This window comes from Nerophis ophidion, linkage group LG08 (genome assembly GCF_033978795.1).
Source record: "Nerophis ophidion isolate RoL-2023_Sa linkage group LG08, RoL_Noph_v1.0, whole genome shotgun sequence".
Taxonomy (NCBI): Eukaryota; Metazoa; Chordata; class Actinopteri; order Syngnathiformes; family Syngnathidae; genus Nerophis; species Nerophis ophidion.
In genome coordinates, this window is record NC_084618.1 from 48417431 (window position 1) to 48433525 (window position 16095).

At 42.3% G+C, this 16095-nt stretch overlaps 1 protein-coding gene across 4 annotated transcripts in view; it reads right to left on the bottom strand.

The window, feature by feature from the left end:
- LOC133557864 (myosin-16) overlaps nucleotides 1-16095 on the bottom strand; it is a 138882-nt gene that overhangs the window by 81017 nt on the left and 41770 nt on the right. For all 4 annotated transcript variants that reach the window (XM_061908734.1, XM_061908736.1, XM_061908733.1 and 1 more), the window contains one exon: nucleotides 6187-6277. In XM_061908734.1, the coding sequence (XP_061764718.1) occupies nucleotides 6187-6277 (91 nt within the window). The remainder of the gene's footprint in view (nucleotides 1-6186; nucleotides 6278-16095) is intronic.

Consider the following 16095-nt stretch of genomic DNA (forward strand, 5'->3'; position numbering starts at 1 on the left):
GTAGCCGCCGACGTATTTCCATGCTAGTTAGCAAGTCTAGCACGCAAGCGTCTATCAGTCCAAAACGGCCCGATATGTCCACATCCAGAAGTGGTCACGGAGTGACCACGATGTGAGCCAGCCATAAAGTTTGTAGAATTGTCCAGTATTTCTGCTAAATGTTCCATCTTTAGCAGCAGCTCCGCAATGTTGCAGCCCGTACGGACGCCGCCATCTTACTATAATAGTCGTGTTTGAGAGCAAAACTAAATGTAAGGCAGGAGAAAAGATGGCAGCTCCCTCCATCAGTGTGTGAATGTGTGTGTGAATGGGTAAATGTGGAAGTAGTGTCAAAGCGCTTTGAGTACCTTGAAGGTAGAAAAGCGCTATACAAGTACAACCCATTTATCATTTATTTATTAGTTTGTGTTCTTTTGTGGTTGCTATCCCTAAATATACCTACGAAGACCTGGTTGTGCAAATAAACTAAAGTAATGTTAAGTCCTAGTAATAAATATTGTGATTATTGGTCCAATCCACTGTATTTTACTTCTCTAAAAGTTTAGTTGTTGTTGTACAGGAAAGCCAAGTGCTTTATTCGACATGGATTACCACATCATGGGGTCTTTGGTGATATGTGTGAGCATCCTTAATAGTATTGATAAACTAGATAAATAAATCTTTCATAGGCTCAACAGCATATACTGAATCTTGATATCACTAGCAAACATTGCTGCACAACAAAGACATATATACAGCTAAATAATGAGACAAAATATAAACTTCACACTCTAAAAACAACTGCAGACATGAATTGTAGATTAGACTAATATTTGTAGCAGGAAATCAACTGCAAACAAACTCATCCTTTTTATTATTAGCGCCACGATCACAATTGCACGGCACTCGTCATGTCAATCAAATATGTTACTTACCAAAGCACGATTTATTCCAACATTGTCTTTCAGGTTTGCACCGTATTGCAGGTCTAGATGCTTCTAAATGTTATGTATTACACAACATCAATGTTATGGATGGTAAGTATGTTTGTATGATGATGTCCTTCAAAAGATTTTCAACATAAAATTTTGTTCTTGTTGGATTGATCTTTTATTCAGTGTATGTTTTTGCGGGAGTTCTTTAATTTCTGCAATTACATTGTTCAATTATCCTAAAAGTACACTGTTTATGTTAAGCTACAAACTGATCCCATTCCTAAAAAAAATGGATGCAAACTAATTATCTATCCGCCCTGGTAGCTGTTTACAATTTTTATTCTCTGTAAATTTGCATTCCTGTGATGGGCACTCAACACGTGTTGATTACACATTATCGATTAATATGATAGTTGAAATTTATCGAGCTGTTTTGAAGAAACAACGATATAAGGTGCTGTCTGGGAGGTTCTTGTGTCGCTGTAATTATAGTTATACAACTTTTATATTGTGCAGGTAATTGTCCGTTTTTGGATTTGCACTAATGATGATGATTTCGTAACTGCTCCAAGTTCATCGGTATGTGCTCACCTACAGGTTCATCTAGGATCCCTTGGAGTTCTTATTTAATACTGAGTGTCAGGAAGGGTTGATGATGTCTTAACTATAATAAATTCTGAAAAAATGGTATCTCTTTATATGCTGTGTGGCATCCCAAGAAAACACGGTGCCCCTCTCTGCAATAGAGAGGTCCTCTGCTGAAAGAACACCCATTTCCATGTGCCAACATTTGGTATTTGTGTTTGACCACAGTTATCTTCCCACTCGGTTTGCTGGTCTGGTGGAAAATGCTCTTGTCTAAATAGCAGGATTTGTATTCTGGCAAATACTACGTGGAAATCAGTTAAGTATTTTAGTAATTTAGATGTGCTAACACTTCAATCCTGTCACCAGGAGTAGATGATGACCGGTTCGGGATGGCGGCCCCACGACTTGTCAGCGCCAATAGACAGTAGTAATCGATGCAGCGTCCATATATATTAGGTCAAAGATCTTTTCTACGAAGGATGTGTGCGGCTGTTTCCGTAAGCATGCAATTGCAGTCATTCTGATGATAGTTTTCTTGATGAAATCAACCAAAAGAGTGAGTCTAAATAAAGTTCTAAACATACTAGTGATGAAGTGCAGTACAGCATAGGGCCAGCCTCAAAGTTGTAGCAATCATGGCGCTCTTAAATTTTGTGAGTGCCTTTTGACCGATCATTGAGGAGATGCCTGAAACCGGGTTGGCCAAAATCTCTCTAAACACTCTGTCACAAGTAGTACATGGGCTCCATCTAGTGTTCTGCAAAGAATCACTAAATTAAAGTACAGTGTTTTAGTTTTCTGTATTCAAACACAGTGTTACTGTTCAAACTTATGTGTATTGTTACAGTGGCCAAAAATATTGAATAAACTTGCTGAAAAAAACAACAATTTAAAAAAAAACACTTGTGCCTACTTGGCTACCGTGTTTTAAAGTTGGTCATAATGCTGGTACTTGGAGAACCAGGTATTTTATGAGGCAGTACTTGGTGGAGAAAAGTTTGAGAACCACTGAAGTAGGCTAGTCTACGCCACAAAGTATTGCAGCCCACAGTTGAGTCCGGCATTCGCTGACTACGCTAATGGTGAGTTAAGGTGTGCAAAATGACAAAATTCTAAAAGAGAAACTGATTGCTGCGCCTGTGATTGCTGTGTGCCATGTTCAGGAGGGATGCTGGAAATAATTGGTCTCACATTCTAATCACGATTCTTATTCATTTAGAGTTTGAGTCCATTCAACATTTTTAAGAGTTTATTTTTCAAAACTATCTCCACTCTTACCAGCTGCGCGAAAACTTCATTTGTCAACAGCCAAGAGGAACTTTTGTAACCTGTTTTGAAAAGGGTGTGTTATAATATATACACCAAATATTGTATGTATGCTTCATATGTTCATAATAATGCAAATAATCTGAATCAAATTTAACCATGAGTTGTCTCTTTTGGAAAAACAAGTAATTGCACAAAATTATTTACAGGGTAATGAAAAGAGGAGATATGTTTTCGGGTCATTAATTGTGCACACAGCTCACTAAGAATAGTAAACTTACGTGGCAGTCGCATGATGCAAAAACAAAGAAGCCAGACCGACTGACTGGCAAAGGCAGGCTTAAATAATAATGTCAATGATGACAAAGAGGTGTGTGTCAGGAACACAAGCCGCAGGTGAAAGTAATAAATTGCTATGGTAACAAACTCAGGTGCATGAACAGGAACTAACAGAAAAACACACGTGACCCGAAAACCCAAACAAAATATGATTCGCACAGCCGATCATAACATTCTATCTTCTATTCATTTGTTCGGCTGCACTATTGCTGAACTCTCTACCTAATATGTCTGTATTATTACTACTACTTATTACTTCTGTATTATGGATTATACTTGTACAGTGCTTTTCTACCTTTTTAAGGAACTCAAAGCTCTTTGAGACTATTTCCACATTCACCCATTCACACACACATTCACACACTGATGGCGGGATCTGCCATGCAAGGCGCTAACTAGGACTCATCAGGAGCAAGGGTGAAGTGTCTTGCTCAAGGACACAATAGACGTGACTAGGATGGTAGGCGGTGGGGATTGAACCAGGAACCCTCAGGTTGCTGGCACAGCCACTCTCCCAACGGTGCCACGCCATCCCCTTATTATTATCATTGCTGTTACTTCTGCTACTAAAATGTAAACTTCATGTACAGTATCCATGTTTTATCTATGTAAAAACGGTATTTTGTTAACACTACAGTTATTATGTACATCTTTAAATAAAACATTTTGATTGAGGCAGAGTGGAAAAATAACTCACTGAGTTGAAATCACCTGCTGACAGCTTGGTCTCCCTCATGTTCTATAATGCCAATTGCACCAAGTAGTTTGTGTACACCAGGAAAGATGATCAAAGTTAAAGCCTCTGAATTCTTAAAAAATGAGTCAACTTTGACAAGATATCACCAAACAAAGAAAATTCCTGTCCTAATTCACAATTTGCTCCATCATAGGGAAGCGGTAGATTCTTATCCCTTCGTTTGTTTATAAGCCATCTCCTGCCAAGCATGGATCTGAGAAATATATTCACCAATCACAGAGAAGAACCCACTAGTGCTGCTAAAACACAGGAATGCATCTCTTCACTGTTCTGTCCTCTACCGCGATGAGCTACCTGCATGCTGTTTCTGACTTTGATACCAAGTTGTAAACATGCAGTTTATCATACCAGCCACATAAACAGTCGGTTCTTGCAGTCTAGTGGCAAAACTGCATGGAAACCACAAATACTGTAGCTATAAATAATACAAGACAATTGTGAAAACCTCTATGACCCTGATAAACCACATTGAGTGATTTAGCAGCCAGCTGCCGGCTGAAGAATATATTATCAGGGTACCCGTATTGGAAAGGACGTGAGTAATTACACAACTTGTCTCATCATTTCCCAAATAAGAGGCCACAGATAGTGAGCACATGTCAGCCCAGGTGCCTTGAAGACTAAAAATCAAATATGGAGACCGGTAATAATAATAAATATCATTACATACTACCGCCTTTGTGATTTACTATGTTCAGACAAAATAGAAAGCTACTTTAAAGTGTCGGGGTGCACAAATAATTAAATTCACACTCTTCATCACTCCGATTCTAAATCAGCCAACAATTTTAAAAAATCGATTTAAAAAAAACCTAAGAAACATACTTTTAAAATGTACACCTTTTTGTTTTTATAACTACACTGTTTTTTTTTTTAATAATTGTGGTAAATCGAGTATCGATTCTGAATCGAATCGTCTCCGTAGGATTTAGAGTGGGATAGAATAGTCAGGTGCCCAAAGATTCACACTGCTAGTAGACGGCTAAAGCAAGTAATGCAAATAACAAATGTGGTTGAAAAACAGACATCACTAAGAAGACTTGGCGAGATGCATATTTGCATCTTGAATTTACTGCAAGCACAAGTCTAGTGCTGAAAGCTACAACAATCCCATCAGTTAGCAGCCCAGTGAGAGTGGTTGGGATGGACATTGTAATTGACTGTCATGATATGTTTGTACTTCATCGATGAAACATTCAGCAGTAGTGCTACATGAAAATGCATGATAATAGCTAGATCATTTGTCCCAAAGAAGACAGTGTCCCAAAGTCTGCCATAATCAGTGGTAGCAAAAACAGAAGGCTTTGTTGTTGACGGAAGTAGCAATCGTTGCTTTGCACTCTGTTAAGTTGAAAAGAAGTTCCGGTAGTGCTTCAAATGACCAAAATACTGTAAATATGACATGTTATCATACATACGTTCAGCATGTATATGAAGCTTTGGAGAAACCTAACTATTGTGTGTACATGTGCGTTAGGTGGGAATTGAGTTACATGCTTAAACCATAAGAGAGTGGGATATAATACTTACAACACTTAGAATGTTAGTGCTCTCGAGGCCAGTGTTTTTCAACCTTTTTTGAGCCATGAAAAACAAGGAGGCACACCACCAGCAGAAACGTTGAAAAATTAAACTCCAACAAGTTGTCTTTTTTTTTTTTTAGTTTGTTATTGCCTGACCTGCTTTGTATTTGCAAATAAGGCTATTTCAGTTGTATGGACACTATCCTTCTTTGTGGGGACACTGTTGATTGTCATGTCAGGACACTGTAATTATTTGCTGTCGTCCAGCATTCTGTTTTTGTTTACTTGGTAGCCAGTTCAATTTCACTTTCGTGTTGCATAGCCATCCCTATGCTGCAGTGCCTTTTCCTAGCAGGACTTGCATTTTGTTAATTTTTGGTTTAAGCGTAACATACCTTTTACCTGCACACTGTCTCCCGCTGTGCTCTGCATACAGTATTGGGATCGGGACAAAGCATCCTCGACGCGTTCCGACTTCTACAAATCAATGAACTACCTGCTGCTACCTACTGACATGGAGTATTACATGGTTACCCTGCCGAGCTCTATACAGCACAGACACTAAACAACGGCACATTATTTGCAGATTATAATTATTGATTTGCAAATCAGATTTTTTGGACCAGGTGCAGTTGCATAATTTCCCACAGCACACCAGAATACATGTATATCTCACGGCACACTAGTGTGCCGCGGCACAGTGATTGAAAAACACTGTTCTCGGCAGCCGCTTAATGTTGCAAACAGCCCCATTAGTTGACGTCATATGTGGAAATGTAATGGTTACTTCAAGTCTTACCTGCAGTTCTCGGCTCTTCTTCTGCAGTCCATTACTGAGTTCTTCTTCAGCTTCGAGATTGGAGAGGATCCTGCTTATCTCTTCATCCTTCCTATATTGAGAACACATATTAAGAACATAAGGCAGCCTTATGTCCTGCTCATTTCAGAAACTTGTAAAATGATTTGGGACCCCAGTGAGGCACAATAGTCGAGTGTATTTTAATAAAAAATTCCAAAATATCTTTAAGACAAGGACACATGTATTTATTTATTTTTATGTATTCTAAGTCATAAAATTCAGCCACCTCGTACTACATAAAATTCAGCCAGTACGAGGTGGCGGTGAATGAAAGTACAATATTCCGCCCATGAAGTCCTCTGAAAAAACTTACAAAAGGTATGCAGTAAAAATTTGAGTGTGATGTAAGCTTGGACCTTAAATCCTATTGAATAGCTCTTAATCTTCTTCCCTTTATGCGATTTCAAATTACCGGTATTGAAATCAGCCTCCTCCATTTTGAAAATGATGACAGGGGAAGTGTCACTCGTGACGTCACGAGTTTGACCAGGCGGTAATACTAAGCATGCGCTAATTACTTTGCGAAGGGAGTTTGACCCGGCAGTAATTCAAGGCAGGCGCATACTATATGCCCTGCGGCAATTCAAGGAAATACGGTATGCAAGTGTAGACGAGTGTCCTGGGTTCGCCTAACAGCGTACTTATATACTAAAATGATAAACGGGAGACATTAGAGCAGGTCCTGTAGACACCGGTTCTTTAATGTGAACTTTTCGTCTCTTACCACAACCACACACCCCACATCACAGCCCTACGGCAACTTTGGAAGGACAAAACTCTTCCTCCTTACCTCACACTCTCTGTTAACTTGGAACACCCTGAACAATTTGTTACACAAGTATTAGCAATATTTGTTATTATAAGCGTTTATGCAGACAAACAATTTTAGAGCGCTAACTAGCTTATGCTGCTATATTGACACAATGAGTCGGCGAGCTGATGCATCACTTCTAAGATGGACGGTAATTAGACATTTTACACATGAATAGTAGACGGTTGTTGACATAAATAAAGAATTTGATCAACTTTAACATTTAACTTATAACCGGAGATAGCGATAAAGACATGAAAAGAACCTCATTTGTAGCCAACTTTTTTTTTAATTCTTCGTGAAAATTAAGATAAATTCTTCTTCTAAAAATGAAATTATAAACATCCCATCAGTCAGCATTCCATGGAGAGCAGACATAGTACAGTAAGTGATTGTTTTATTTTCGATATTTGCATATCTTGTTCAGCACTTAGCAATACTGCTTCATGATGCTTACTGTTTGTTTTTGAAGGGAAAAGCCAACGTGATGCGTCCATTACATTAACACGCCGCCATATTCTTTGAGATTACCAAAATATGTCAATATTACATGTTATTATAGGCAGCCTGGAGCAGGGGTGTCAAAGTCAAATACAGAGTGGGCCAAAATTTTAAACTGAACAAAGCCGCGGGCCAAGGGTTGAACATATTAACCTTTTAATAGGGACCCAAACAAGTTTTGCATTGAATATTAAACAGGCAAGGCTTATATAACTTTATAGTGACATGCAAAATCGAGTTTCAAATAATAATAATAATAATTTAAAAATATCAATGGCATATCAAATAAAATTTAAATAAAAATTAAGTGCCTCTTTTGTATTTGCAGCCTTCTGAGGTAAATATCAAAATAAACTTTGTCCACAGGCTAATAATAAATTTGAAAATAAATTAACAATAATGAATGAATCAAACATTCAAGCCTTGAAGTAACAAGAGAAAGTGCATAAATAAATTGTTACTTATTGCTCAGTTTGCAACACTGATTTGCTTGAACAATGAATATGGAACAAGCAATAATTATATAACTTATTAGTGCAAAATCAACATTCAAAAAACAAACCAAAAAAAAAAGGTCAAATATATACAATTTAAATAAAATATTTAATGCCTCTTTTCTATTTGCAGCCTTCTGAGGTAAATATCAACAATACATTTTTCCACAGGCTAATAAATAAAATAATAATGAGATGGGTGGGGTTGGTGGTGGGAGGCGTGTTTGGGTGGTAGTCAGTGCTGCAAGGGTTTCTGGGTATTTTTTCTGTTTATGTTGTGTTACGGTGCGGATGTTCTCCCGAAATGTGTTAGTCATTCTTGTATGGTGTGGGTTGACAGTTTGGCGCATATTTGTAACAGTGTTAAAGTGATTTATACGGCCACCCTCAGTCTGACCTGTATGGCTGTTGAGCAAGTATGCCTGGCATTCACTTAAGTGTGTGTACAAGTCGCATGTATCATGTGACTTGGCCGGCACGCTGTTTATATGGAGTAAAAGCGGACGTGACAACATATTGTAAACAACGCTAAAGGCAGTGCCTTTATAGAAAAAACAAAAACAAAAAAAAACCTGTGTTTATTTGTACTGTGCAGGTTTGAAATAATAATTTCAATTCAAATAGTACCGGCGGGCCAGCTCTAATGTTAATTTGATATTGCCTCAAGGGCCAAATGAAATTGTACGGCGGGCCAAATTTGGCCCGCGGGCCAGCGTTTGACACCCTTGGCATAGAGGGTCGAGGTTTTGATCTTGCCTCCTAAACCCCACACTTTTTAGAATTTGGCACCAACTGTGTTTAGTCACAAAAACGCTGTCTGTGAAATGGCAAGAACATAGGAGCAATGACCGCAATGCAGGTCTTAAGATCCCCTGAAAAAAAAACTACTGCCTTACATAAACAATTTTACACTCCATTAAAAAACAACAACTTTCTGGATACCATTTTCAGACAAGGGCGATTGAGAAATGTACAATATTTTGTGTGGATATCAGAAGATGCAGTGTTACGGGGTCATTTATGTCTTGTAAATATATTGTATTTTATAACGTTTTATTATTGTTATAATTACACAGAGTGTGAAAGTTACATGAAAATACCTGAAGTTTGTTTGATGTTTTGTCCAAACGTGGAACCCTTCTCCTTCCGTGTCTCCCCTATTGCATTAATTGTTGTGACACCTGCCTTTTAATGTGTTGGACATGCCTATCTATTTTTCTTTTCGTCCATGCTCTCGACGTGAGAAGTAGATGTCCCTGTCATGACAAAAATGTGTAACCATTGTTTCCATTAAAACTTTTATTGTCACGCGTTCGGCGCACTTGTTGCGCGGAGTTGCCACTTCGTGGCTGCACAACGACCAGTCAGCAGGAGTGCAGGTAAGAAACTGATTTTAATGTAATCAAACAAAAGGACACTGACACAAAAGTGAAAAAATAAAGCGCGTGCCTACGGATCGTGACACTACCCCTCCCCCAAGGGGAAGATCCCAGATGCCCCAAAAATCCCGAAGTACAACTAGACAGTCCAAAAGAGAAGGGAGGGCGGAGGGAGGACCTGGTGGAGGGCTGACAAGTCCTGCATCCTTGACTCCACCAAGGACACCACAGGTAGCGGCGGCGGGTGGGACGCCGCCACCACAAAAGTTTAGGCGGGCGGGCCCGCAGAGGCCACATCTGTGGCTGACGAGGACCAGGGCGCGTCCTGCGAGGACGACGCCCTGGGTAGGGCCACCAGCATGGCCGGCGTGGGGGTGGACGCACCTGCCGAAGAGGTGGTACGGCCACACCCGTGTAGATGGAAGCGCCTAGCGAGGTGGACGACCCGGGCACGGCCACACCCACGACCGACGTGGAGGCAGATGCGCCTGGCGAGGAGGACGACCTGACGCTTTGCGTGGACCTGGACCCCGAGTTGGACCTCGGCGCTGACCAGAACCTCGACGCCGACTTGGACCCGGGCGTTGTCTTGGACTTGGGCTCGGGGGCCGGCTTGGGCTTGGAGGCCGACTCGGAGGCCGGCTTGCACCTGGACTTGGACTCGGAGGCCGGCTTGCACCTGGACTTGCACTCGGAGGCCGGCTTGCACCTGGACTTGCACTCGGAGGCCGGCTTGCACCTGGACTTGCACTCGGAGGCCGGCTTGCACCTGGACTTGCACTCGGAGGCCGGCTTGCACCTGGACTTGCACTCGGAGGCCGGCTTGCACCTGGACTTGCACTCGGAGGCCGGCTTGCACCCGGACTTGGACTCGGAGGCCGGCTTGCACCCGGACTTGGACTCGGAGGCCGGCTTGCACCCGGACTTGGACTCGGAGGCCGGCTTGCACCCGGACTTGGACTCGGAGGCCGGCTTGCACCCGGACTTGGACTCGGAGGCCGGCTTGCACCCGGACTTGGACTCGGAGGCCGGCTTGCACCCGGACTTGGACTCGGAGGCCGGCTTGCACCCGGACTTGCACTCGGAGGCCGGCTTGCACCCGGACCTGCACTCGGAGGCCGGCTTGCACCCGGACTTGCACTCGGAGGCCGGCTTGCACCCGGACTTGCACTCGGAGGCCGGCTTGCACCCGGACTTGCACTCGGAGGCCGGCTTGCACCCGGACTTGCACTCGGAGGCCGGCTTGCACCCGGACTTGCACTCGGAGGCCGGCTTGCACCCGGACTTGCACTCGGAGGCCGGCTTGCACCTGGACTTGCACTCGGAGGCCGGCTTGCACCTGGACTTGCACTCGGAGGCCGGCTTGCACCCGGACTTGGACTCGGAGGCCGGCTTGCACCCGGACTTGGACTCGGAGGCCGGCTTGCACCCGGACTTGGACTCGGAGGCCGGCTTGCACCCGGACTTGCACTCGGAGGCCGGCTTGCACCCGGACTTGGACTCGGAGGCCGGCTTGCACCCGGACTTGGACTCGGAGGCCGGCTTGCACCCGGACTTGGACTCGGAGGCCGGCTTGCACCCGGACTTGGACTCGGAGGCCGGCTTGCACCCGGACTTGCACTCGGAGGCCGGCTTGCACCCGGACCTGCACTCGGAGGCCGGCTTGCACCCGGACTTGCACTCGGAGGCCGGCTTGCACCCGGACTTGCACTCGGAGGCCGGCTTGCACCCGGACTTGCACTCGGAGGCCGGCTTGCACCCGGACTTGCACTCGGAGGCCGGCTTGCACCCGGACTTGCACTCGGAGGCCGGCTTGCACCCGGACTTGCACTCGGAGGCCGGCTTGCACCCGAACTTGCACTCGGAGGCCGGCTTGCACCCGAACTTGCACTCGAAGGCCGGCTTCCACCCGGACTTGGACTCGAAGGCCGGCTTGCACCTGGACTTTGAAGTCGAGCCCGGCGTGGTGCCGGCGTGAGAGGTTGGCGTGGTGCCGGTACTGGGATTAGCCTTAGCCGTGGACTTGGCGTTTGAGGTTGACGTGGTGCTGGCACTGGGGATAGCCTTGGACATGGACTTGTCATTGGGCTAGGTGCTAGCATTGGTGCAGGTGGCTCTTCTGTTGGTGCGGGCGGAGCCAGCGGCAGGGAGGCAGCAACCTCAATGGAAGGAGGTCTGCCTGTGCCACTGACACACCATCAGCCTTGCCCACCCCCCTCAGGAAGCAGATTCCAGATGCCAGATGGAGCTGGTGGGGGGGGGCATTTGTGCGAGCTTGGAGGCAGTCGAGGGCATGGATGGGTGGGCGCTTGGAAGCCTGGGAGCTGGCCTTGTGAGTGTGCGCCACATGCGTCCCTCAGGCAGATTTGCAGCAGGCGCCGGGGAGGAAAAGCCACATGGAAAGCACCTGGCAGTCGGTGCTGAGGGGAGAGTCCTGCACTTCCTTTGTGCACGCCCCTGCGCGGCGCCTGGCCGCCGCTGGAGTCCTCTCCTCCTGGGTGGTGTGACGTCACCGCGCGGAGTGCAGCGCGCTGAGGGGAATGTCGGGGTGGCTTGAGACTGGGAGCGAAAGCGTTCCACTGCGTCCGCTATCCTCGCCATGAATAGCTCCCAGGCCACCACTGCTTCGGCCGGGAGATCCTCTTCCGGCAGCTCAATGTCGTCCTCGCTCTCCCATGGACAAGAGTCTGCTCGGAGCTCCCGGAAGATCTCCAATTTTTCCTCATCGGAGAGGAACACCTGTTCTTGCTGGGGCTGGAGGAGTGCAAGTGGCTTTTGGCTCGGCTCATTCTGTCACGCGTTCGGCGCACTTGTTGCGCGGAGTTGCCACTTCGTGGCTGCACAACGACCAGTCAGCAGGAGTACAGGTAAGAAACTGATTTTAATGTAATCAAACAAAAGAACACTGACACAAAAGTGGAAAAATAAAGCGCGTGCCTATGCACGGAAGCTAACGCTAAACTTAGCAGGATACAAAAAGGGTCCAAAAAGGTGACGTGCCGAACGCACGCGAAGCTAAGACGAAACTTAGCACAACTAAAGCAGAGGATACATACGTGATTGTTGCCGTTAGTAAATAATGAGCCGAGGACGAACTGAGGAATCAGGTGGGCTTAAATACACAAATAATAATCAAAAACAGGTGTGTGACAGGAGCCCGTGAGGAGGAGCACACTACGTTGCCATGGTGACTAAACAAACGGGGAAGTGCTCAAACACAACGAATCGGCAGAGTCCAGAACTAAACATGAACAAACACATATAAACGGCAAAACAATAAACAATCCGCTGTGCGGATCGTGACATTTATTTTATTATTCTTTCTTGATCTGTGTCTGTGTATTTGGTGTAGGGTCATGACAATTGGCCACATTATTGACTATGTGAATTTCCTGTTAATCGTCAGAGGCATTGCCGTAAGTAAAGTGCAGCTGAACTTCAATAGTGTTGATACTTTACATATTTCGTTGATATATATTATAAATAGTGTGGGTCCCAGTATCGAGCCCTGGGGGACTCCACACGTTATGTTCATAAGTGTAGATTGATGTTGGTTGGTCTGAACAATCTGCTGTCTCTCATTTAAGTAGCTCTCCAGCCATTTCACTGCCAATCCCCTTATGCCATAGTTTTCCAGTTTATTTCCCAAAATCTGGTGGTCAATGATATCGAAAGTCTTTTGCAGGTCAATGAAAATTCCTATAACAAATGTATTCTTCTCGATAACATTAGTAATGTTCTCTATTAAATCAGTTAAAGCTACTGAAGTTGATCTATTTTATTGGAACCCATATTGACAATCAGATAATTATTTGTGCTTTTCAATGAAGCCACGTAGTCTATTATCAAATAATTTTTCCAATATTTTAGATAACTGTGGCAGAAGGGAGACGGGCCGGTAATTTGTGAAGTGGTATTTGTCTCCAGATTTGAAGATGAGATGACTTTTGAGAATTTCATTTGTGAAGGAAATTGTCCAAGTCGAAAAGATAAATTGCAGATGTGTGTGAATGGTTTGATAATTTATTCCGCTACGTTCCGAACCGTCCTCATGTCGAGGTCATAAATGTCACGTGATGTTTTGTTCTTGCTTTCCTGAATAACCTCCAAGACTTCCTTTTCGACAGTCGGAGTAAGGAACATCGAATGAGGATTTTTTTCAGTATATTCCATGGGCTGTTCATCATTAATTAGGATTTTTTTTGCCAGTTTAGGTCCAATATTTATTCCTTCAGGAGAGTTCTTTCAGGAAAAATTAAAATTTTCAGCACAATCCCATTCCAGATCAGACAAACATTACAGGGAGACAGAACAAGATCGCTGACGGGTCTGCAAACTTCCGGCACCCCTTACAAAAAAAGTGAGAAGTGGGGGGAATGGGAGAAAAAAAATAAGAGATTAAAATAAAATAAAATAAAATAAAAAAATCGGTCCCCAAAAATATTATATATATATATATATATATATATATATATATATATATATATATATATATATATATATATATATATATATATATATATATATATATATATATATATATATATATATATATATACATCCATCCATTTCCTACCGCTTATTCCCCTTTGGGGTCGCGGGGGGCGCTGGTGCCTATCTCAGCTACAATTTATATATATATATATATATATATATATATATATATATATATATATATATATATATATATATATATATATATATATATATATATATATATATATATACACAGTATATACATATATGTATAAATCAGAGGTGTGGACTCGAGTCAGACTCGAGTCATGAATTTGATGACTTTAGACTCGACTTGTCAAAATGTAAAAAGACTTGCAACTCGACTTAGACTTTAACATCAATGACTTGTGACTCGACTTGGACTTGAGCCTTTTGACTTGACATGACTTGCTACTTTCCCCAAAACCCAACGATTAAAAAGTTATTCAGGAGCGCTCCGTATCTTCCATTTTGTACGTGTGTTTGTCAGCGTGTGTGCGATGACAGCCTGTGCGCTACCTGTCAGTACAACAGCCAATCAAATCACATCCACGTTGTTTTCGTCACACAGCATTCATCCAATCAAATTGCAGGAAAACCAACAAAGAAGAGCTTTCAAACAACAGAAGAATAAGTGAAGAAAATTATGCCATAAAGTGTTTCGTTCGGGTATTAAAAGTACGACTTGGTCAACAAAACAGGAATTGCCGTATGCAAAACATGCGGTTGGAAGATTACAGACGGAGACGCATCAATTTACAACTTCGTTCGACATTTGAAGATGCACAAAGAAGGGTAAGTTTTGAATGTAAGCTAAAGTTTATTGGCTGAGTAATGTGACTTTTATTTGCTGTGTAGTTAAATGAGTGAGGCTGTAAACTCACTGCTAACGTTAGAACCATAGACATCTTATAAGTAGACGCAGCATTGAGTGCTACTGCCTATTGCCGCTGACGTGACGCGGAGCCGCCATCTTGGAGTGGTGATCCCCTCCACTCAGAGCAATGAACTGTCAGCGCATTTAATTCATATTAACTCACTGAATACCACTTATATTCATGCGCTTTTTTGTCATACGTGTAACTATGATAAAGGACACATGTCTTGGCATTTTCATAATTTGCTTAACAGTAATAGAATATTCTTATATGCTATAAGTGACCAGACGTCTGACATCAAAACTGGGAATATAATCCCAGAGAAGGGGAAAAAAACAATCAGCTATTTTGAAGTTGAAGAAACAATATGATTAGGTTGTATATACATGTGTATATCCTAGATAAACAATGTATGAATACATTAGATATCTATATATTTTACGGACCTATAGACCAGAGGTTCTCAAATGGGGGTACTTGAAGGTATCCCAAGGGGTACATTATATTTTTTTTAATATTCTAAAAATAGCAACAATTCAAAATCCTTTATAAATATATTTATTGAACAATACTTCAACAAAATATGAATGTGAATTCATAAACTGTGAAACAAAATGCAACAATGCAATATTCAGTGTTGACAGCTAGATTTTTTTGTGGACATGTTCCATAAATATTCATGTTAAAGATTTCTTTTGTGTGAAGAAATGTTTAGAATGAAGTTGATGAATCCAGATGGATCTCTATTTACAATCCCCAAAGACGGCACTTTAAGTTGATGATTACTTCTATGTGGAGAAATCTGCATTTATAATTGAATCACTTGTTTATTTTTCAACAAGTTTTTAGTTATATTTACATCTTTTTTTTAATAAATAGTTCAAGAAAGACCACTACAAATGAGCAATATTTTGCACTGTTATACAGTTTGATAAATCAGAAACTGATGACATAGTGCTGTATTTTACTTCTTTATCTCTTTTTTCAACCAAAAATGCTTTGCTCTGATTAGGGGGTACTTGAATGAAAAAAATGTTCACAGGAGTTACATCACTGGAAAAAGGCTGGGAACCACTTTATCTCTGTTGCTGCAACAGCAGAGAGTTTATTCGGTCTTGACACTTTTTATTGATATTTTCTATTACATTATTCCTTTAAATGATCATGTTTACAGTGATTGTTTTATATGTATTTTTCATGTATGTTGCTTTGGATAAAAGTGTCTGCCAAATACTTAAACATATATAAACACCTGAAAGTTTTTATGTCAGCTAAAACCACCAATCTGT